General features: G+C 35.0%; 2 protein-coding genes across 2 annotated transcripts in view; both read left to right on the top strand.

Moving 5' to 3' along the window:
* Positions 1-11,704: 11,704 nt before the first annotated feature.
* LOC148953590 (uncharacterized) lies at positions 11,705-13,052 on the top strand. Its single transcript, XM_089087749.1, has one exon. It carries the CDS (start codon positions 11,901-11,903, stop codon positions 12,924-12,926), a length of 1,026 nt encoding a protein of 341 aa, XP_088943875.1. The 5' UTR covers positions 11,705-11,900; the 3' UTR covers positions 12,927-13,052.
* Positions 13,053-23,977: 10,925 nt separating this feature from the next.
* The window catches only part of LOC148953589 (beta-1,3-glucan-binding protein-like), a 40,667-nt gene continuing 39,818 nt past the window's right edge, over positions 23,978-24,826 (top strand). The window contains exon 1 of the mRNA XM_089088018.1: positions 23,978-24,063. Within this exon, the coding sequence (XP_088944144.1) occupies positions 23,978-24,063 (86 nt within the window). The remainder of the gene's footprint in view (positions 24,064-24,826) is intronic.

The raw sequence follows: 24,826 nt of genomic DNA, 5'->3' as shown, positions 1-24,826 counted from the left end.
GTAGAAAAAAGTGTTTTTCAAAAGAGAAGGTAAAGGGGAGGAGGAGTGAGGGTTCCCTCACCCTTATAATGGGAATTATCCTCTGCTCAGCCAACTCAAAAGTCCAAAAACAATTTTCTTGCCAAACTTTAAAAACAAGTTAAGGATTATACAAAAAAAAACAGAATTTAAAAAACAGTTAAAGAATCAGAAACTCAGCACGGAGACAAAGTGATAGTAAATAAAAATTTCAATTATAATATTTCGTTTAGACAATGTAAAGCAAAGCGTAGAAAATTTGAAAAAAAAGCGTGTTTTTCTCTTGAATTTAACTTAAAAAAAAAGTATTCAATATAGCCAAGGGTTTCTTCCAAATTAACAAAGCTTCACAAAAAGGAAAATCATACTTTTGTAGAAAAGTGTATTGTCTTACACAATTCCAGAAAGGTAACTCTCTGCCTCGGGGTGATCATAGGTTTTGAATTTAGCGTCAAAGCAAGATTTTGGAGAAACTGCCCCACCTCTGACTCCTTAACAATTTACAATCTTCTGAAAGATGTAAACTCGGAAAATTTTATATTTCCAATTTTATTAATCCCTGAATTTAAAAAGTATGCTTGAGAAACAATGTGATAAGTGAAGTTCCAAAACATAATTAAGACAACTTCGAAGCATTTAGTCTAATCTAACATCTATTCAGTATTAAGGAAATAAACTCCTTTATACTGTGTATTGGTGCTTAAAGAGCCATGAATGTTAAGCTGGAGACTAAATTTCAAAATAAAAACTATATAACTTTAAATCGTCTTTTCAGGTAGTCTTAGGCCATGTTTTCATTTAACTTTTACAGGAAAATTTGGCAATGCAATATTGTTAAAGATGACCATATATCTGGAAGTTTCTAGGTATCTTGGGAACCAAATATGATATTGGGAAACTGTATAAGATAGATTTAGTAAAACAGTGTCAAGGCGACTTTGAAGAGTATTATTGACATAATAATAATACTAATAAATGAAAAAAAGCAGAGAAAATACAACAGGAATAAAAAACAACCATAATTAATAATTGTTTATTATTGAGTGACAACAGAGACTAACGTGACATTGTTTCAACTTCTAAAAATTTTACTGTGATACACAGTTTCTTTCTTTTAAAGAGAGCTTTTTGTTATATGATTTATGGCTCTTTTTACTGATCTCTGCGAAGAAAGGAGAAATAGGGATATGTGCTCAAAATAAGTTGAAGAAATGAGACTCATTTGCACCAAAATACAAAAATTTAACCATTATTAATAAACATTTTGCGTATAATGTCGCTGCAACATTTAAAGCTCTTTCCCTGGGACGTCATGGTCCATGGTCCTTCATATATATATTTGCAGACTGCAGCTAATTTTCATGCTAAGCTTCCAGTTGAAACAATGGTTTCTGAAATTTATGATGCAGTACATGCTGAGTTTTATCCTAAATTTGAACTGATTGAAAAACATCTAAAAACATACATGCATATGATTAATTTGTTGCACAATCCCATGAATCAGCTTGAGCTCAAGCTAGACGAAATTGAGCGGGAAGGGACAAGTGATTCCCTGTTGTTGAATGGTGTGAAGCAGATTCCTTCGCAGAGTGTTGTGGGACACCATGAAGAGCGTATTGTTTGTCAAGATGGGCCTTACTGATATCAAAGATTTAAACATAGTTAGGGTTCAGCGAAGTTGGAATAAATAATGCTCAAAGACCAGATAAAGTTGCCCCTGTTCTCATCCAGTTTCGATCATAAGAAATAACTCGCCATGTGTTTAAAGCGAAGAAGCAGCTTAGTGACTCAGGCTTATTTGTAGCTGAGAACCTTGCGAAACGCAAGCGCAATCTTCTGAGCGCTTCAAGAAATAAGTCTGGAAATCGCAGTGTGTGGTCTGATAAAGGTCGTATTTTCGTGCACGAAACTGAGACTGCTCCAATCAGGCGTATCTGGTCAATTGGTGACCTTTTATAGTTTTTTTTAAATTTGTTTAATTTTTTTTCAAGTGCTATTTCTTGTTCTTTTATATGAAAATTGATAATGGTTGATCAAGACCGATTTAGTTTTATGATTTTTTTCTAACTCAGGCTCTTGGGATTTTTACTACCTTGATGGGCGTTTACTTCAACTGCAAAGTAACCCATTAGACGTTTTGAGTATTCTTATTAATTCTATTGGTCAATTTAAAAGAAATTCCCAAAATATTTCCCAATCAATTACTAGTAAGTATGTTTCCGTTTTAAAGTGGGCTATTAGACGAGATGATCATTTTTCGGTCCTTCAACTCAATACTCAGGGTCTGCGTTCATCGATTATTCAGTTGAGACAGATAGTTTTTGATGGGCCACCCAATGTTATCGGACTATGTGAGACTTTCCTTAATTCTAGCAATGAAATGCTTTTAGATTTACCCGGTTACAAAATGGAGCGACCAAATCGCAGAAGGATGGCAAAGGGTGGTGTAGTAATGTATATTTCTCAAATTGTTCAATATAATGCTCGAAACGATCTGTCAAGGAATGACGAGGGGGTTTTTGAATCCCAGTTTATTGGAATCAAATTACAAAATAAGGTTTTAATAATTGGTAATGTTTCCCAGAAGGGACGGATCCCAGTGGATCCGTCCCTTCTTTTCCTCAGGTCCTTAATGAGGTCATGGATTTAATAGGCAGACGTCCATGTGAACTTGTAGTAATGGGAGACTTTAACTTAAATCTAATTGACCTGGCTTCTTCTACTACGATAGATTTTCTCTCAGATATATTCGCTGCGGGGGTTCAACCAACAACCTGTATTCCAACACGTGTAACTGATACGTCAGCGTCTTTAATTGATAACATTTTTTCGTCTCTTAATTTGGTTCAGAATTCTGTTGTAGTGAGTGATATTTCAGATCATTTTCCTGTATTTTCCAGTTTTATCCTTAAAAAAATATTGAGTAGAGACACTCCAGCGTCTACTTCAGGTTCTTTTAGGTTTGGTTTAAAAAGTTGATCGACCTTAGACCCCATTTAGCTGAGAAGACGTGGCATATTTTTGGTCAGGGTAGTGATTTTTGTTCAAAGTTTGATTCCTTTTATGAGTCAGTGAAGGAGTCTATTTTTAACGTATGTGCTCTGTCCCCCTCTACTTCAAGGTAAAAAAGATCTATTCCTCTTAACCCATGGATGGCCCCTGGTCTTCTAAAGAGTTGGAGAAAAAAAAAATCTTTGGAAAGCTTTTAAGTCAGCAAAGTCATCTTTGAAGGCTGCACGTCTTCAGCAATTCAAACTCTACAGGAATGTTTCTATTCCTTATGCCGGAAGGCTAACTTCCTTTATTATTCCAAAAGATTCTCGGATTGTGGGAAAGATACTCGAAAAACTTGGCAAGTGATCAATTCCATCCTCAAACGTTCTTCTCCAGCTCCTTCTATCCCTCCAAGTCTTGTAGTTGGTGATGTGGTTGTTGAGGGAATTCCATCTGTTCAAGAAGCATTTACATCATATTTTGCCAATATTGGGAAAACCACTGCTTCTTCAGTCAGGTCTTCACAGTTACAACCAGATTACAAATCTTACCTTGGTCCGCCTTGTCTCAAATCGATGGTGTTATATCCTGCTTCTGATGTTGAAGTAGCCTGGATTGTAAATAGCTTGAAGGGTTCTTCGTCGTCTGGCCCTGACTACATTACAACTATGGTAGTTAAGTTCATTCTTCCTTCAATTATTTCTCCATTGACAAAGCTTATAAATCTTTCTTTTGAAAATGGGATTTTCCCCAGTTCTCTAGAGTAATTGTTTTATATAAAGGTGGACCAAGAAATGATCCAGCCAATTATCGTCCTATATCTTTGCTGTATGTTTTAGCAAAATTTTTGAAAAGACCATGCTTTCTCGTCTACTTGCTTTTCTAGAGGCTAAAAGATTTTTTCATGATTTTCAGTTTGGCTTTCGAGCTAAACTTTCTACGGAGCATGCGTGTATAGCTCTTTTAAATTTTCTCCACACTGCGCTTGACTCTGGTTTGATTCCTGCTGCTATATTCCTAGATGTCCGTAAGGCTTTTGCCTCTTTAACTCATGAGATTCTGCTGTATAAGCTATCACACAATGGTGTAAGAGGACAGGTTCATGCTTGGTTTGATTCCTGTTTGTTAGGTAGAACTATCTCCGTAGATTCCCTTTCCCGCTTTTCGTCTGAAGTTGAGTTTGGTGTTCCTCAAGGCTCTGTTCTTGGACTGTTTCTGTTTTTGATTTGTGTTAATGACCTTATAGTTGTGGTTAAGAATCAGAAGCCTTCAGTTTGCTGTCGCCTATGTCATCCTGAATCTTTCAATGCTAAAAAAAATCCATCGTTTTCGCAGGATGTGGACACTCTCGTTGCTTTCGCTGATGACAATACCATTGGAACTGTAGTAGGAACTGAGTCTGAGATGCTTCCCAAATTAGTTGACCTCTTTGAAAGTCGTTCTTTGGTTTGATGCCAATTGCCTTCCCCTAAATGTGACTAAGTCGAGTTTTTGAATTTTTTCCTGTATTTCTCTGGCATGCCCTGAGTTAACTAATATCCAGCATTCAAGGGGCTCTCTCAGTAGACCTAAAGAACAATATGTCCAATTTCTCGGTATTCTTCTCGATGAAAACCTTTCAGTCAAGCATCATATTGCACTAATTAATATGAAGATCTCACGGAGCCTTGGAGTTTTGAGGAAGCTAAAACACATTTTTCCTGGATCAGTTTTAAAAATTCTGTTCCATTGCTTAGTTCAGTCCTACGTCTCTTATTGCCCTACAATGTGGATGTCAACTTTCTCTTTTTTTTTAAACCACTTTCTAAGTTATATGATAAGGCAAGAAGGCTTATACAGGAAACAAATTGTTCTACAACTAACCGAACTAGCCCATTACTTGATTTGCAGTGTCTCTACATTGTTTCGTGCGCGTCTTTCACTTTTCCTCAAATTCATGGTGATGTTCACACAGCCCTTCAAACTACTCCTTCTTTCGTCACTAATAGGTCTTCGCATCATCTTCGCAATTCAAGGAATATTAATATTTTATTTACTCCATCGTTGAGGTCTGACTTAAATCCATTAACTGAATGTCATATCGTTTGGAATAGCCTACCTGAGTCAGCCCAAGAATGTCACTCGTTTGGTAGTTTCAAAAGAATTTTAAGAAATTTTTTAATGTCTTTATTTTTCACGTTTAATTATTTTATTTTATTTTTAATTTTATTTCTATTATTTAGGGGGGGGGCGGTTGACCCTAGCCTGGGTGTTCCTGGAAAGTTTCTCTCAAATTCTCATCATGGAGTCTACCAACATCATAACTTCCCGGGAGGTAGTTACCCTTCCGAAATTTGAGCTTTAAATTAACCCTTTACACTACCAGATGGTGATATTTACTTTTAACATCTCCTACCAGATGGTGATATTTACTTTTAACATCAATAATAGCGCTCCTATATACCCTAGTATCCTGTATTGATCCTGCCAGTCTACGGTTTACTATAGCATAATCAATAAGGTTGAAACAAATACACAAAAATATGAGACACAAGCAACCTCATTACTTAGCTAGTAAATTAACCAGATTTATCAGAATTCAAACTTTATTTTTTAAGGATTACAAAAGCTGCAAATATTTTATTTGCACTGAATAATATAAGGAAACCAGGAAAGGCACATTACAGGTACAAATACGAAAAATACCAACATGAAAGAAAAACGAACAGGTACTTACAAATTTGTACCAAACGAACATACAGAACATTGGAAAAGTAACCAACTCGAAGTCAACTCGGAGTAAGAAATATTTTATGCCGAACCTCCTTTGCCGAACCAATTATAAGTAGCTTCAAATAGAATAGCTTCTAAGTCACCAGAGAAAACTGGGGTAGTCCAGAGTAGTGAAAAAAAAATGTTAAATATATTAATAGGAATGTATATACTTCAAACTAATTTAATAAATAGCCCAAATTCAATAGTTAATGGACTCAGAGAATGGGTTATTAAAAATGTAATATATATTTTTAAGCTACATTACCAAATAACCGAATTTAGGTGAAGAATAGACTCAGGGGTGGAAGGGCGGGGATTTAAAATCGAACGTGAAACCAACTACGATAGGTAGACATATACCAAAAACAAGAAAGCCATTCTATTTTCATAAGCATTTATATTTAAACCTATATAATTCGAGCCCTATATACAAAATCAAAGAAAAAAAAATTATATGCTAATCAATTAGAAAGAAAATACACTTGGTAAAAGTAAATGAAAGTGAGTTTTTGAAATTACTTTTCGGAGGGTTTAGACCTCCAGCTTAGGCAGAAAATATACAAGATTTAACTTTGACCGTCATATTCACCAAAAATAAACTCCAATCTCACCTTCGTAAGGCAAGATAGATCACTGAAATAAACGTTTCAAGCATATCAAGTATACTAAAGTACACAAGTCAAGTATACATTTCAATTATACTAAAGCATACAAGTGAAGGATATCGAGTATACAATTGTACTAAAAGTTACGACAAATGAAAGTATCATGAGCATATAAAACCTATAGAATTAACTCTAAATTCAACCCTGTCCATAAGAAAAGAGAACCCAAGAAACCTTTGTAAATTGACCGTGGAGATTTCATGGCATAAATTTTGAGCATATTTTTAGGAAATGAATAGATACTGGCGTAATGCTTAAATATAGGTTAGACTAAAAAATTGAGATAGTGAAATAGTTCAGAAATATATTTTTGTGATTTGTATGACCATATTTTTTTTCCATTATTCTAGGGTTTGTTCTTACTATTTAATATGACCAAGTTTTTTTTTTCATTTAATGGCACATTCTGAGGAATCGCAATCTCATGTGTCGTTTGCTCCCCCTTCTTCACTTATTGAATCTTGAATAGGTCCTACTGCTTCTTAAAAGATGGCATTAGCAGTAATTCAAGCATGGGATTGTAAGAGATGACGCATCTGCAAGGAAGTTCGGTATGCAACCTTGGATTTTGATGTGTAGTTTTTCACTATTGAGTATTGCTGAAAAGTCTAATTTTTTTGCCAAATAATGTGCATTGAGGAAAATTTAATAGTACTATTTTTTTTTCAAAAGAAATCTGCAGCCGAAAAAAAAAGAATTTGTATCGTCACTTACGGCGACTATGTTCTGTTAGACACGACACCCGGACTCTGGTTTCAACGGCTCAAAAGTGATGATTTCAAACTTGAGGATTTGGGACAAAAAAGTTTCATGACAAAGAACTGAAGAAATTGCTTGATCAAGACCCGTGTCAGACGTTCGGCAGAGCTAGGAAAAAAAACGCACTACGAACAGATGACTCAAAAGTCTCAAGCCGTATTAAACCGTCAGGAATGGTCCAGAAGCAGGTGCATTAGATCCATGCATTTATTTCACTTTTTTTTTTAAAAAGAAAAAAAAAATGAGAGAACTTATTAAAGTTACTCTTATAGATTGTAAAATTTTGAGTGTTAAAATCTTGCGATTTATTTGTTAATTGTATTATCTCTAAGACTGATGTTCTTTGACATTGTAGATACATTCGCGTAAAAGCTGGGTAAGAAAAAGAAAATATAAGAAAAACACCCTGCACTTATAGAAATAATTACCGGTGGCAAATGTATCGAAGCTATAAAAGAATTACCGTAATGATAAAACTATAATAAAAATTAAACAAAAATAAAATAAACAAATGTGTATAATTATTTCAAGGGTATTGAAAAAGAAAATTTCATTTTTTGATTTGCTTCTCTAAAGAAAAGCATTTTTGCTACTCTAATTTTTCTATTATGGAAAAGTAAAAAAAAACAACTATTTACAGAGCTTAAATTCAAAGAAGGAACGTATGCTTTGGTCAAACTCATTTAAAAAGTAAAAGATGGAATCAGTTGTACAATATTAATCATGGACAAATTACGAATATTCTCTTAAAAGTTCGAAAAACAGCACATCCAACCCTAACTGAACAGTACACATTATAAATTAGTAATATATACAACAACAAAAAAGGCAAAGAATAGACAACAAAAAACGTTTATCACATCAAAAATAGCAGAAAACAGATGAACACAAAACAAAAACAAAAAGAACACAAGAAAATGAAACAAAAATACCACAAATTCGAGTAATAGCTTTCTACATTCTTTGGTCCCTTTATATTATCTTTTTTTAAAGCTAAAAAATAAACAAGAAGAAACAAGAAGAACACAAACAAGAAGAAAACATAGTTTACATAGCCCTACTGAACATAGTTTATAGCCCTAAAATTCTTGTTGAAGGGGGGGGGGGTTCAGTTCATTATTCATAGCAATAATAGCAGTACTTGTTCCTTTTCGTCTGTCTTAGAGTCCATATTTTTGCCAGTTGCTGTAAATAATAGAAATAACTTTTAATTGAAATAAAAAACAAGGTACATATCAAAATATACCTAGATGAAAATGTAACTTTAAAATTGAAAGGTTGAACACATAGTGTCAAATTTTGACAAACGTTGTCAGATATATCTCTTTCATGAAAAAGCAGGTTTATTTAGAATGTGCCATTCTGGTAGCCTATAGTATTGGTTTTCCGTATCTTTGATATTATACTTAGGGGAATAGACATTTTTTGCAAGAATTATTTCTTACAATGGCTTCCCAAGTCCACAAGTAGGAAGTGTTCACCTCCCCCGCTTATCTGGATCACCTCCGCTATTCCCCCGCTAATTTGGATCACCTCCCCGCTTAAATTACCCATCTTTTCCCCCATGAAACAGAAGTTATTTCTAGTCCATATCTATATAAAATGACAAGACTGATGGATCCTAGACGAGATTGAAACCACTAGCAGATTTGCTTGAATAAATTTTGTCGCAGTCGTCTACAATCGCAGAATATCTATGATATAAATTTTACACTAAGTTGCACGTAACAAGACGAAATGTTTTTTTTTTATATATAATGAAATACTGTTTATTCATACTAAACACGTAAAATATGTCTTTGGTTAAATTAATCAATTTTAAAGGCTAGAGAGCCAGTGTTAACAGTGAAAGATGGGACACTGATATCTATCTACTCTCTTTAAAGGATCAACTGTGTAGCCTATGTATTTATTTATGTATTTATAATTTTTTTCTTGAAAACGGCTTCATATGTTTTTTTTTTAAATTGGCACCCAGGGATTTTTTAGCCCGAAAAAACGATCTAGAAGGGTCACGAGTTTAAAAATTCGTCTCGAGCCTTAATTCTGGAAAAAAAATATGCGAGTGACGACACATTTACAGAGCATAAATTACATTGTTTTTTCCCACGGAGTGGACGTTTCATTTTTAGTATCTATAGCGCCTGTAAAATTACGCAAGATGACACCTGAACAGCTAAAGAAAAAGGCATGGAACAAGGAACAGCAAAAATCACATTGAATTGTAAACGAACATATTGCACAAAGAAATTTGCAATTAGATGACAAAGCAAAATTTCGATGAATTGAAAGAACGTGTTAATTTAGAATGCGTGAGTCTGTGAAGGATAGACACGAAGGAGAAATCGGTTTTTAGTATCTATGACACGTGCAAAGTTACACAAGATGACAAAGGACTCTACACAGCTAAATAAAAAGGTATGGAGCAAAAACTAGCAAAACTATATTGAACTGCAAATGAAAACGTTGCACAACGAGCCCTGCCGTTAGATGACTAAACAAAATTAAAGCATGGAACAGAAAACAGCAAAAATCACAATGAAATGTAAACGGAAATACTGCGTACACAAATCTGCAATTAGAAGACAAAGCGAAATTGCAATATGATGAATGAACAGAATGAAGGAAATTGGTTTTTAGTATCTGTGGCACGTGCAAAATTACACAAGATGACAAAGGACTCTCAACATCTAAAGAAAAAAGAAGTTTTTTGGTATCTATGACACCATGCAAAATTAACGTGATTTCAAATAAATCCAAACAGCTTAAGCGAGAGATATGGAAAAATGTCTGAGGTAATGATGCACAAAAATGAAGCGCAACAAGATCTGCGACTAGAAAACATGCGACAACAAGCATCACAACGAATCCCAAATCAAAATAATTTAAAAAGAAATCTGCGGTTAGAATAAAAGCGGCAGGGATGATCATATCGAATAAACGAAATCTGCAGTTAGGAGAGAAGCAGCCGCGAGAATTAAAACGAGTCCAGGGAGACAAACAAATTTATAAAATGGATGATTCTTTGATACATTAACAGGAAGGATCAAATTGAATTTACGCCAGAATTTCTTAACTCGATTAAAATTATTGATTCATGACTTAAAACTAAAGAATAACGCGATGATTATGCTAAAGCGTAATGAAATAATCAAATATATACAAGCCTGCGGCGTGCCGAGCGCAGAGGCCTGGCGAAGCCGTGGTTCCAGGTACTTGTAGTTATTCCGCGAGATAAAAATATCCGATAAATCATTCAAATCAATAATTCCTTTAAACTAAAAGAAACACTGATTTAAAAAAAAAACATAAAAGAGACTGTGATAAAACTAACAAAAGCATGATAAAGGAAGAAATAGGGATAAAAATTGACGACAAAACTTAGTTACTGGAGTCAAAAGTACATTCTACAACTTTTAAAATATTTTTTAAATCCAAAGAATAAAGAAGACTTCTATAGTGACTTTCTAAATTACCTCAAACATCAGGCGCTTTAAAAATGAAAGAAAATTAAAACTTTACAATCACAACTTGAAACACGGGAATCTAATGCTTCTGTCAGCTCTCATGTACATGGACATCAAACCACTAAAGATACATACCAAATAAACAATCAAAAAGTAGATTCCGGTCGTCAGAACATGCTAAAATGTATTTGAAAATATTCTCAATCTCTATATATATAATCAAACTGTTGTTTCCACTAGATATTTAGCATAATATAACTAGAAACAGTAATTGGTTGCTGCTTCTCTATTGTTTATTTTGTGTAGATAATCATTTTGGCTTCCAAGTGGCTCAAAAAATATTATAAACAAGCCATAACTTATAAAGGTAAGTCGCCAATGTTAAGCCAAGCCTGTACTCTACATGGCAACTTTGAATTACAGCTGAAAATGATCTTTCTTTTACCTATTCAACAGACGTAGTCTGAAGTGGTTGCACAGGATGCAGCAGCAGCCGATTAGCGGCGAATAGCCCTACGCGGAAAGTATCTGCATTCAGGAGAATTAAACAGGAAACAGTAATTTAGCAATAATAAAGTGGCTGGGTCACTGAATAAAACTTTAACTAGTAGGGTTTTATCACCACTGCTCAATCACAACTACACGTACCACTTTGAAAAACATTTGAAACTGATCTTTGTTTTTTTTTTTTCCTTTACAATAGCCATAGCCTGAACTAGTTGCGCTGAATGCAGTAGTAGCAGAGGCGAATAACTCTAGATAAAAGTTTTCTAAAGTTGGCAAAATTTAATAGTAAAGCTAAAAAAAATAAAAGCCTATCCGATATACAAGGGATTGGCCCAACTAGAAATAGTGTAATAAATAACAGTTCAAACAGGGATAAATCTTTCTATTAGCCAATGAAAAACAATGATAAAAATTCTGGATATTTCGATCATATACATGGCGACCGTCATCAGCAGATAAACTCAGTTTATCTGCTGATGACGGTCACTGAGCCATTTTTCTTTCAGTTTTATTTCATTTTCAATTAGACGTTATTTGTGAGCTACATCTCGTTCAAATGTTCGGACATATAGTTTATTTTTGGGTTTGATATCTTTAATTATAATTCTACTCCAAAAGGAAGGCCTCAGCTCCGCCTTCGAGTTCAACTGAGAGATAGACGCGCGCAATCGCCTCGATTGACCAAAGCAACACCAGTTGACGTTAGCATTCGCTTTGATTCGGACCAAATTAAATAATGAGTGATAGTGAGATAGTGATTGGATTGTTGGACAATTTAGTCGATGAAGATTATGATCGTGAGAGGCGTGGAAGGCAATATAAAGCTCATTTGCGTCGCAGAATACTCTCAAGTGAGAGTGATAGCGATCAAACAAATGGCTCTCGGAGCCCAGAGTTTCAAACTCGTGCTCGGTATGGCTCTGGGAGCCCAGAAATTAGTTCTAGGAACGAAAAATCTTGCTCTCGGAGCCCCACAAAAATCCATGAAACAAAGCGGAAGGCTTCTCTGGAAAAGCACAAAGGTAAAAGATTAAAAGAAAACACGTCAAATGACGCTCTATTCAAAAAGATTTCTGAAGAACGTTCTGGTACCAAAGAGGGTCTCAAGATCCATAAGAAACTTGCGAAAGTTGCAAATAGAGCTTTTTCTGAGCCTTTGGAAATAGTGAAGCTAAAAGAGTTATTTGAGCACCACCCTAGGCCTGCGAATACCGAAAAAATTGTTCCTCCAAAGGTGAATAGTGAAATTTGGGCTATTCTCTCATCACAGGCTAAACAGAGGGATGCTAAGGCCCTTCAAGTGCAGCGGACAATTGCTCACTCAACATTTTGTGTTTTAGAGGCAGCAAATGCGATTCTTGAGCTAGAATATGAGCATATTAAAGAAAAGGTTGTCAAAAACCTTACAGATGCAGTGCAAATGCTTAGCCTCACCAATTACGATCTAAGTTTAAAAAGACGTCACGCGATGAAATTGGAATTGAGCCCAGATCCCACTGTAGCATCAGCTTTATGTGCTCCTGAAGTCAAAGTCACGGAGTATCTTTTTGGCAAAGATGTTGCCAAAACAACGTCTAAAGCTAAATCCGTGGCAGATTTGAAACACCTTTTGGAAGACCAAAAAACGTGCAAGGGGGGCCTACCGTTATCGCCGATGGCAGAACGAGGCCCCCCGTCCAAATTATCGCAGAAGGCAGGGCCAGGACAATCAAGAGAGGTCCAAATTCCAAAATTTTCCAGAAAAGGGATCGCAAATAGCTAGTTTGTACTATTTAACATACCCCGCCCTTGATTTTTATGATTTAGTTGTTAATTTCAATAGGCAGTCACAACATTTGGCTGATAACATTAAAGCTGGGAGAATTAGTAAGTACATCTCAAAATGGCAGTCAATAACCAGTGATTTGTATATTTTGAATATTGTAGCCTCAAGCTATAAGATTGAATTTGAGAAAACACCACTAAAAGCTTTGAAAACAAAAACTAAAGTCTTACGTTTGAAGAAATACAGGCTATAAGAAAAGAAGTTGATATTTTATTGCATAAAGGTGTTATTGTTAAAGTACCCGAGTTCAGAATAACGGAAATAAGTTGTATTTCTCCTGTTTTTACAGTCCCAAAGAAAGATGGGTCTACCCGGTTTATTCTTAATCTTAAAAATTTATATGAAAACATTAAATATTACCATTTTAAAATGAAAAGTGTTCAGTCTGCGGTTCTTTTAATGACAAAAAACTGTTATATGGCCTCTATTGACCTAGTCGATTTTTATTATTCATGCTCGGTTGATTTTGATGATCAAATGTGGCTTTTTTTTCAAGTTGACCTTTATGGCAATGCCGAATGGCTTATCATCTGCCCCAAGGGTTCTTACGAAACTTATAAAAAAAACCTGCTATCTCTCTGCTTCGAAGAAAAGGGTATTTGTCAGTTACGTATTTAGATGATTCTCTCCTTCTGGGAAGGTTATATTTAGAGTGTCAAAATAATGTCTATGAAACAGCGAAATTACTGTCAGAGCTGGGGTTTGTGATTCATCCGGGAAAGTCAGTTCTGATTCCAAGCCAACAAATAGAATTTCTGGGCTTTTTGTTAGATTCGCGATCAATGCGTATTTTCCTGCCGGAAAGTAAAATTAAAAAAGTTATACATTTGGTTTCAAAAATTCTTAGTCAAAAATTGACTACGATTCAAGAATTGGCCGAAACTCTTGGCGTTTTTGTTTCAACATTTCCAGCAGTAGAATGAGGGCCTTTATATTACCGGAAAGCGGAATCGTTGAAAACTCAAGCATTAAGGTACGCGAAGGGTGATTTTGCGGCAAGGATAATTTTAACATCCGATGTAAATTCGGAACTACAATGGTGGTTGGATATTGCCAATCATGCTTCTAAAGCAATTGAGTCTAGATCAATTGACAAATATTTGTGTAGTGATGCGTCGAAACTAGGTTGGGCACTCGTGGATGAATATTCCATGAAAACGGCCACAGGTGAATGGTCCTCAGAAGAGAAGAGATTTGATATCAATGTCTTAGAAACGAAGGCCGTCTATCTGGGATTAAAATGTTTTGCCCATGATATTAAAGGCATGCATGTTCGGCTGCGTTCTGACAATATAACCACAGTAGCTTATATAAATAAAATGGGAGGATCAAAATCTAAATTTTGTAATTATTTCGCAAATAAGGTCTGGCAGGTAGTACTGCAGGGCAAAGGGTGGATATTTGCAGAACATGTACCTGAGTTTGCTAATATTGCGAATAAAGCATTACAAAAAATTTGTGATGAAAAAGAATGGAAATTGGATTCTGGAATATTTATTATTTTGAATTTTTTGGTATATCAGTCAATAGATATTGATTTGTTTGCGACTAGATTAAATTTTCAGATTAAACCATTTGTTTCTTGGAAACCAGATCCAGAATGTTTGTTCGTAGATGCATTTGCAATGAGTTGGAAGCCTCATTTCTTTTATGCATTCCCCCCATTCAGTTTGCTTCTGAGGACCCTTCAGAAGGGGGAAATAGATCAGGTCACTTGTATTTGATTTTTCCAAACTGGACCACACAAGTTTGGTTCCCTTACTATTAACGCTTTTAATAGGAACTTCCATATTTCCACCAAATGACATTTTTACTTTGTCTCTCCCACTGAAACCGACCTTGCACCATCCATTGTCCAAGACGTTACACCTAGCGGCTTGTGTCGTCTCCGGCAAGGGCTTCACCACCAAGGATATTCTCCCTCCACAGTCGATATTATCATGGATGGATGGCGGGATTCAACTAAGCGCCAGTACAAAGTTTACATTGAAAAATGGATTGACTTTTGTGGAAGAAACACAGTCCAGGCCTTGGAGGCAACTCTACCGGAGACTTTGACATTTCTTACGGAACTTTTTCACTCAGGTGTTGGATACATAATATTAATACTACGAGGAGTGCTTTATCGACAATTCTACCAAGCCTTCAGTTAGGCAGTAATCACATCACCAAGAAGTTTATGAGAGGTGTCTTTAATAGAAGGCCTAGTCTACCCAAGATTTAAAGTATTTGGGATGTAAAATGTGTATTCGATCTCTTTAGACTGCCAGCTTGGGATATCGAAAATCTTCAATTAAAGATACTAACACAAAAATTAGCAGTTTTATTGATTTTATCAGCTTGTGAAAGAGTTCAGTTTTTGACCAGTTTATCACTTATTAATATGGTACATAATGACGATGGAAGTTTTGATTTTCAAATCATTGTGTTGTTAAACACAACTAAACCGGGCAACAACAAATCAGTAGTTAAATTTCGGCCTTTTCAAGAGTCGTCCCTGTGTCCGGTGACGCATCTAGCTCGGTATATTAGAATGACATCATATCCGAATCGAAACGACGCACTTTTTCTTACATATCGTAAGCCTCATACTGCTGCGTCCAAGTCATCTATCTCTAGAGGGATAAAAGAAGTTTTATTTCTTGTCGGTATAGATATCAGTGTTTATGGTGCTCATAGCACACGGTCTGCCTCAACGTCCCACCTTAAAGCAAGAGGAATTGATGTAGATCAAATCATAAAATATGTAGGCTGGACAAATGCCAAAACATTTGCAAGGTTTTATAATAAACGAATTGAAAGTGGTCAGCAGTTATCTGTCTTTTCAATTTATTCACTGTAATTTGTTATATTTGAAATATCTTACCATAATTGAATTTTTGTAAACGAGCCCCTTTTAATGAATAGGGCTATTATTGATCATTAATGCTGGTTTAGCTCATGCTGAACTTGAAAATCTCAGCTAAACTCGAAGGCGGAGGTAAGGCACTCCTTTTGGAGTAGAATTGATAACTTAAACGAAAACTTACCAAGTTTGAAGTTTGGTTTTAATTCTAATCCAAAGAAGGAGCGCCCGCTTGGCTGAGAGTTCAACTGCCCTCCCAATTTCCCTTCCCGTTGAACTCTCAGCATTTCAGCATGAGCTTAACAACTGCATATTATAATGACTTTAAAATACTGGTGTTGCTTTGGTCAATCGAGGAGACTGCACGCGTCTATCTCTCAGTTGAACTCTCAGCTACGCTGGCGCTCCTTCTTTGGAGTAGAATTACAATCAAACTTCAAACTTGGTAAGTTTTCGTTTAATTTATCAATTCTCCTTTCCATGTAACATCACATTATTTCACAGTCTTTTTTATTGGTGCTGGGGTGACAGGGCTGGTGGCATACATTCAAATACTTTAGGGTAATAAATTTCAAGCAACTAATCTTTTAAAAAAATCAAATACACACAGACACACAAACGCACACATATATATATATATATATATATATATATATATATATATATATATATATATATATATATATATATATATATATATATATATATATATATATATATATATATATATATATATATATATATATATATATATATATATATATATATATATATATATATATATATATATATATATATATATATATATATATATATATATATATATATATATATATATATATATATATATATATATATATATATATATATATATATATATATATATATATATATATATATATATATATATATATATATATATATATAGAGAGAGAGAGAGAGAGAGAGAGAGAGAGAGAGAGAGAGAGAGAGAGAGAGAGTTGAATCACACTTACTTTGCCTTCAGGTTCGGGTACTGTACAAGAATACGAGGCAATTGATCAGGTGGATTCAGATTGAATTTTCTTGCGCGATTCCAACGATCCGAACGACTAATACCTGAGCACGGTCCAAATCTGTGGTTAAAATCAAATTCTAACAGCACGCGTTTCGCATCTTCTTCTGTTCTGATTTTTGTATAGGATGGAGCGGTGAAAGAATGTGCGACAATTTCACCTGGAATACATACATCTTACATCATGGAAGTTACAGCACGAGTTTATTGTAAAAGTATCATATATATTCAGAAGTGCAAACTAGGGGAAGGCTAGGAAGCTACAGCCCTGAACCTTATATTTTGAATAATGCTTTTATTATAGTTTCATTTTAAAACAGGAAAAAATGACCTCCATCCTAAATTTTGAAAAATGACTGTTTATCATCTTCACTAAAAAAAAAATCCTATTCATTCTTTACATTTTCTTAAACTGGTAAAACTGCGTATATTATAAGTGCCTAAAGAAGACGTCGTAGAAAAGACTAGCATAACAACTTACTGTCTTAAGCCACGTTCAGACCAAAAACATTCAATTTGTAAGACAAAAACTACCAAGTGACGTCCCTATTTGTACCTCGGCTGGTGCGTTTTACTGAAAGTAAATATCAAAAGACATACGGACAAAACAGATAAATATCAAAAGGGTGAAGGACATGAATCACAGAAAATGTAAGGTAAATATCTCTAGTCTAACAAAAGACCTTTCCATAAATTCTTGATTTGGCAGTCGTTTTCAAGGAAAATCACAAATCTTGGTAAAATTGCACAGAAAATATTTGGAAAACTCACAGAGGTTTGAAGTTCCTCTAAGCTAAGAATTCGATTTTTGATTTTCCCAAAAAACTTATTTACGGATAAGTTTTTTTGCAAGGGTTCATTGAATCAAACTAATGGTCCTATGATATCGGGATAGCGCGTCACTCAAGCAAAAATTTGAATTTCTAGCTTTCTCTTTAGGTAACTAATTTTCCAAAACACTTTCCCCAAAAAACATGTTTCAAAAAAAAGTTAAGAGCCAAATTAAAACCTTAAAATAAGCTACTATGCTACTATTACTATGAATGAATCAATAAAGCCGAACACGAACAGAAAAAAGAATTAACTATCACATTATACTGAAAATCACAAATACTATGAATAAATAGATGAAACCCGAACCGAACGTAAATTTGAACTAACATCCAAGCCAGACTTAAAACAAACGGAAATCATAACAATTAAGAGCGGTGATGTGACCCTATTAAACCCTCTAAGGACCAGATCGTTATTTGCGCTTTACTGGGAATGATGAGTATTCCAAGCAGCCTCTTTTTATTTTGTCCAAGCATCAATAACAAGAACAACTACTACTACTACACAAAAATTTCTGCAGTACCAAACCCATTATAGTGAAAATTATCACATTATACTGAAAATCCCAAATACTATAGATAAAAAGATGAAACCCGAACCGAACGTAAATTTGAACTAACATTCAAGCCAGACTTAAAACAAACAGAAATCATAATAATTAAAAGCGGTGCTGTTACCCCATTAAACCCTCTAAGGACCAGATCGTTATTTGCACTTTACTGGGAATGATGAGTATTCCAAGGCAGCCTCTTTTTATTTTGTCCAAACATCAATAACAACAACTACTGCTACTACAAAAACCCCCTGAGGCCAACACAGCTGAGCACGGTCGTCCTCTACCCTTATATATTCAAAGCTTCACTCTTTACTCACTCTAATAAAGTTCCAGTTTCCTTAAGTCTTTCCTTACAACCACTCACCACCTCATTCTGAGACCATATGTGTGTCCTTATCCATAGTCTGTCCTAGCCATCTCAACCATTTTTCATTATAGCCCTAGAAAGTGGTCCTCTGGAAAACAAGTTACAAATCGTCCAAAGCCTTTCAAAACGCTAACGTTTCTGAACCATAATTAACCACCGTCATTACCATAGCTTCTATTCTAAGTGGCTGTTTCTTTTTGACACTTGATTATCAAGCCTATTCTTTCACCTTGAACTCGAAAAACCTCTAAAAGTTCGTTCATTTTGCCAACATTTTCATCTAGGATGCTTAAATCATCAGTATAATCTAAGTTAAAGAGTTTCACCTTTTAATTTCATTCCATGCTCTCCCATATCTTTTTTCTGTGTTCCCTAGGACTAAGTTCATCTAAATAATCCATAGAAAGAGGGATAGGACACAACCCTCCTTAAGTTCTGATTTGACACCAGACCAGGTAATAACTTCACTTCCGACCTCAACTTCAGCAATATTACTCTCATACATAGCACTAATCATTTTATGGTATTTACCTGATATACCATACAAGGTTAGAACCTTCACTGAAGCTTTTCTATTGGCTTTAATCAAATACCTGTTCACAATCTATTTAACTCAGGACTATCCATTTAATGTTTACTTCTGTTCACATATAAATGTTTCATATTAAATTTTAATTTATGTTAATTTAAGTGTGTTATATTACTGAGGGCTGTTCACATTTAAAATATGAGGAAAGATCTATTTAAACCTGATGATCCAGTACACTTTTTCAATCAAACAGTTCGTCGTAACGAACTGTAAGTAAGGAGCGCTGCGGCTCAATAGTAACCGAAACTCTAAGAAACATAGTTTTGATTTTTTTAAAAAAATACATCAAAAGGATGAAATTTTAATGCTTATTCAAAATATGTAAAATTCCTTCAATTTAATGTTAACCATCAAAAGTTGGGCAAACACCCCCAAAACATCAAGTGATCCTAATGAAAATGACACCATCAGATTCAGCATACCAGAGAACCTAGTGTAGAGGTTTCAAGCTCCTATGTACAAAAATGTAGAATTTTGTATTTTTTGCGGGAAGAAAGATCACGGATGGGTGTTTATCACTTTGTTTTTTTGTTTTTTTTTTCAGGGGTGATTGATTGAACCGGTGATCATAGAACATCGAGAGAGGGGTCATTTGATCAGAAATCAAAAGTTCTACTGCCCTTTTTAAGCGACCAAAAAAATCAAGGGCAGTTAGCCCCCTTTCACGCTCATTTTTTCCCCGAAGTCGACCAATCTAAATCTTGAGATAGCCATTTTTTCCAGCATAGTCAAAAACCTAATAGCTATGTACTTGAGGATGATTTGACCCGCCAAAGTCCCCGGGGGAGGGCTGCAAGCTATGAACTTTGTCCATTCTTTAAATATAGCATTGGTTATTGGAAAGTATACAGACATTTTTCAGGGGGTATTTTTCTGGAGGAGGTGGGGGGGGGGAAGGTTACGGGGAGGATCTTTCCATGGAGGAATTTTTCGTGGGGGAAGAGAATTTTCCATGGATGGGGAGCCTGATTTTCCAACATTATTCAAAAAACGTTGAGAAATTAAATGAAGAAAAGTTTTTCAACTGAAAGTAAGGAGCAACATTAAAACTTAAAACTGACAGGAATAAGGGGGGTCACCCTCTCCTTAATATCCCGCTCTTTACGCTAAAGTTTGATTATTTTTTTCCCAATTATTTAAGACTGACTTCTGAATCACAAAGGCCGTTTAATTAGAATAATAAGCTCTTTTAAAAAGCTAAAAAAAATTGCATAAAGAGCTCTGTATTGAGGAGGAGGCGACCCCCCTCATACGCGTAATAATTCATATCTGTTCTGAATTTTAATGTTTCTCCTTAATTTCAGTTGAAAAAAAAAACTGTTTTTTATTCAATTACTAATGTAAGAATGACAATTTGGTCAACCTATGTTCTCCCTTTTTAAACCACACTGGTGTTCTCTTCAAAATTTACCTATTGCAGCAATATTTACCTATAGTCTAAAAAGCATCATCATGCAAAAGTGATTTGCTTTCTACAGAAAAAATGCTAACGCCTCTCTAATTCCCACATTCCTATCACCTTTCTTATAAAGGAGGATAATTTAAGTTTTTTAAAAATGACTAGGTATCTTCTCTTTTTCAATTATCATTCATTATAACCAGCAACATTCCTATCCCTTTCTTATAAAGGAGGTTTATTTAAGTTTTTCAAAAATGACCAGGTATCTCCTCTTTTTCAAGTATCATTCATTTTAACCGGCCATGGTTTAATGTAGATTTTTACTTTTCTTTGGAAAACTTTTCTTGTACAATTTTTTTATTATTAATTTCTGTTTGTTTTTAGTTGACATAGTCATTTCATCGGTTAAGAAAAGAACATTTTATATTATTGCGGTTTTTCAAACAGTACGTGGTACAGACTGTAAGTAAGGAGCAACGCGACTCAACAGTAACCAAAACTAAAAAAAAGAATTTTGATACCGATAGATGTACCTAAAGATTTAGCTTATCATTTTGATTCCAAACATATAGGTTTCAACAACTTTGCTATGACACATCAAAAGTTACAAGCCTGGAAAAATTTACCTGATTTTCCAAAAAGGGGAGGAACACCCCCTAAAAGTCAAAGAATCTCAATGAAAATTACAAAATCAGATTCAGGGTATCAGAGAACCCTAATGTAAAGGCCTCAAGCTCCTACATGCGAAAATGTGGAATTTTGTAGAAATTAAAAGTTCTAGTGCCCTTTTAAGTGACCAAAAAGACTGGAGGGCAATTAGCCCCCTTCCATGCCCCATTTTTTCCCAAAATCATTTGATCAAAATTCTGAAATGGTGGTTTTGTTCAGCATGGTTGAAATATACAATAACTATACCTTTGGAGACAACAAGACTCCCCACAGCTACTGGGGATAGGTCTAAGTTATAAAATTTGTTCGTTCTTTACGCATAATATTTGTTATTGGGATGTATACAGACATTTTTGGGGGATATATTTTATGCTTGGGGTGGGTTTCCATGGGAAGAATTTTCCATGGGGGAGGGGAATTCCCGGGGTAAACTTTCCAGGGGAAATTTTACATTGGGGGATACACACCCTATATATCCTAAAAGAGTCCCGGGAGTTTTCTGGGAAGTTGCACCGATACCCTTTTAACGATCTGGATATGCATAGTTTATTTTCATTTAGTTTTACATCCCCTTAATTTTTCCCTGGAAGTTTCAACTTAATAGCCTATATCATTCCTGAGATATTGCATCTAAGCCCTTTTCACAACCTGGACTCATTTAAACTTTTTGATTTAGTTAAATAGTAGTAGTAGTAGTAGTAGCAGCCGGACGTAGTCACAGGTGCAGTTCCAAGTAGTCATAATTGCTTCCAGCCGTAGCTGCAGTTCTAATTAGTCACAGTAACAATCACAAGTAGTCGCAGTCGCAGGGTAGTCATTGTCCCAATTTCAAGTATTCACAATCTGAGTCGCAAGTAATTGCAGTTGTAAGTAGTCGCAGACGCAAGTAGTTGTTGCAGTCAAAGTCGCATGTAGGGACAATGATAGTTCCAAGTGGTCAGAGTCGCAGTCAAAGACAGTTGGAGTCTCAATCGTAAGCTTTTGCAGTTGCAAGTAGTCACAAACACAAACAGGCACAGTCATAAATAGTTACAGCAGCAGTAGTACTAGTAGTAGTAGCATAAGTAGCAGTTGTAGTAGCCCGGAAAGATTCAATTTAATACCCTTAATCGTTCCTGATTATTTGCTGATAAGCCATTTTGACAACCTATGTGCATATAAAACGATTTGATTTTGTTCAACGTACACCCTAGCATCCCCTGACAGTTTCATATTAATGCCATTAGCCATTCAAGACACATTGCATATACGCCCTTTTAGCGTCCATATTTAGTCGAAAATTCCCTTAAAACTTCAACTTAAAACCTTGACCCGTTCCGAAGATATTGCAAACAATCCCTTATGACAAATTCGGATGGACATAGTGTCTTTTGATTTAGTTCAACATTTCCAATAGCATTCTCTAAAAGTTCTAACAAAACACCCTTAGCTGATACTGTGATATTACAAATAAACCCTTTTGATAATCTAGATAAACAAATAGTGCATCCCTTTTGATTTAGTTTTACACCCCCTTAACACTCCCTGAAAATAAACTCAATAAACACTTCTGTCTGTAAGAAACTGTATCTATGCTATTTTGACAACCTGGTCCACTTAAACCCTTCTGATATAATTTAATAGTAGTAGCAGTAGTAGTAGTTGTAGCCCTGAAAAATTCAATTTAATACCGTCAGCCGTTCTTGAAATATTGCTGATACATCCTACTGACAGCAAGTATGCACACAGAGCCTTTTGATTTAGTTTTACACCAACATAAACTTTCCTTGAAAATATCTGTTTAAACCTTATTCCAGTCCTAAGATGTCAAGCCTATCCCATTCTGACAATCTGGATGCACTTCAATTATTTTGATTTAGTTCAATAATACCAGTAGTAGTAGAAGAAATAGTAACAAAAGTCTTAGTAAGTTTAGCAGCCGTGAAAGCTTTAGCTCGATAGCCTAAGGCGTTTCTGAGATATTTTCTGATATACCCCTTTGATAACCTATATATACATAGGGTGTTTAGATTTAGTTCAATTTCAGCCTAAAAATGCCTTAAAAGCTTTACCTTTATGCTCGAAGCCATTCATTAAATATTGCTGAAACACCCTTTGGACAACCTTCATGCACATAGTGTTTTGATTTAGTTCAACACCGCTCACATTATTCCCTGAAATTTGACCCAATATCCTTAGCATTAGTAGTAATTGTAATAGCAGAAGTAATATTGGGAGCATTGGGAGTAGTAGTAATGATAGTAGTGGTAGTATTAGTAGTAGAAGCTATAGTAGTATGTTCAGATTGTGCCATTTTTGTTAGTTCATCATGCTAAGATAGTTTTAACTTAATACTTTATGCCGTTTCTGAGATATTCGTGGCTTTTTGAAAGGCTGCATGCAAATAGTTAGCTTTGATTTAGTCCCAAACCCCCCTTAATAATCCCTGAAAGGTATCGCCTAAATACTATTAGCCTTAGTAATAGTGGTACTTGTAGCAGAAGTAGAATTATTACTAGTAACTGATAGTCGTAGAAGAAGCAGCATGCATACAGTGAATTTTTATTAGCTCAACACCCCCCTCATCATACCCTAAAAGTTTCAACTTAATACTTTAAGTCGTTCCTGAGATATTGCTGGTATGCACTTTTGACAGTCTGCAATTTAATCCAGGTAATGGCTACAGCGGATTGGAGATGACGTTATTAGCGCTGTATATAGCTGCTTGTGTAACACTCAAGTTTAGCTTTGTTTGTGAAAATTTTCGACTTCGTCCTGCAGTGTAAGTGTAAATATTCAAAAAATCGGCGTTCCTAGCTTTAATTAGTGTACTAATCATGGTCTTTTGTTATGATTAATTAAAAAAACTTTTTCCACAAAATAAGTTTTTCAAAGAAAAGTAAAGAACTCCATTAAACTAAAAATGAGCGAAAATTAAATCAAATAATCTACCAAGCGTGAAACTACCACAAATCAGCATCGATAAATAAATGAAACCCAAAATGAACAGAAATTACCATAAACAACCGAGTCAAACTCAAAACGAGCACAAATCTACAAGAGCACGGTTAAAATCCATCATATCTTCCTAAGGCCGGAACATAATTTGCGCTTTATTAAAAAAATATACATGTTTTTACTTTTATAACTTTAATAAATCAAATAATATTAACATGTTGATTACTAAATATCAGTATATGTATATTAAACTGACAATGCACATGTCATTTGTATTTCTTTCACATTTTGCACATTCATTTGCATTTCTTTGAACAAAATGGCTATCGCAAAATTTTGATTGGATGTATTTGGATAAATGGTGGGCGTAGAAGGGGTTTTAGTTGCCCTACAATCACTTTCGACTATTAAAAAGGGCACTAGCCCTTTGAATTTCCAATTGAATAATCCGTTTTTGAAGTTTCTACGACAACGCTTTATACAAAAACTATGTAGGCTCCTAGGGCACATCTTAGAACCCTTGCCCTGAGAGCTGTGGGGAAGTGTCCTCCTCAAAAACATAATTTCTATCTGAAAATAAACTACGC

Source organism: Artemia sp. Qi Xiang Cuo, chromosome 4 (assembly GCF_049724085.1).
Source record: "Artemia sp. Qi Xiang Cuo chromosome 4, ASM4972408v1, whole genome shotgun sequence".
In the NCBI taxonomy this organism is placed as follows: Eukaryota; Metazoa; Arthropoda; class Branchiopoda; order Anostraca; family Artemiidae; genus Artemia; species Artemia sp. Qi Xiang Cuo.
This window is presented reverse-complemented; position numbering and strand designations above follow the sequence as displayed.

What these genes read in the sequence shown, in the direction of transcription:
- LOC148953590 (XM_089087749.1), top strand. Translation starts at nt 11,901, where the DNA reads ATGAGTGATAGTGAGATAGTGATTGGATTGTTGGACAATTTAGTCGAT.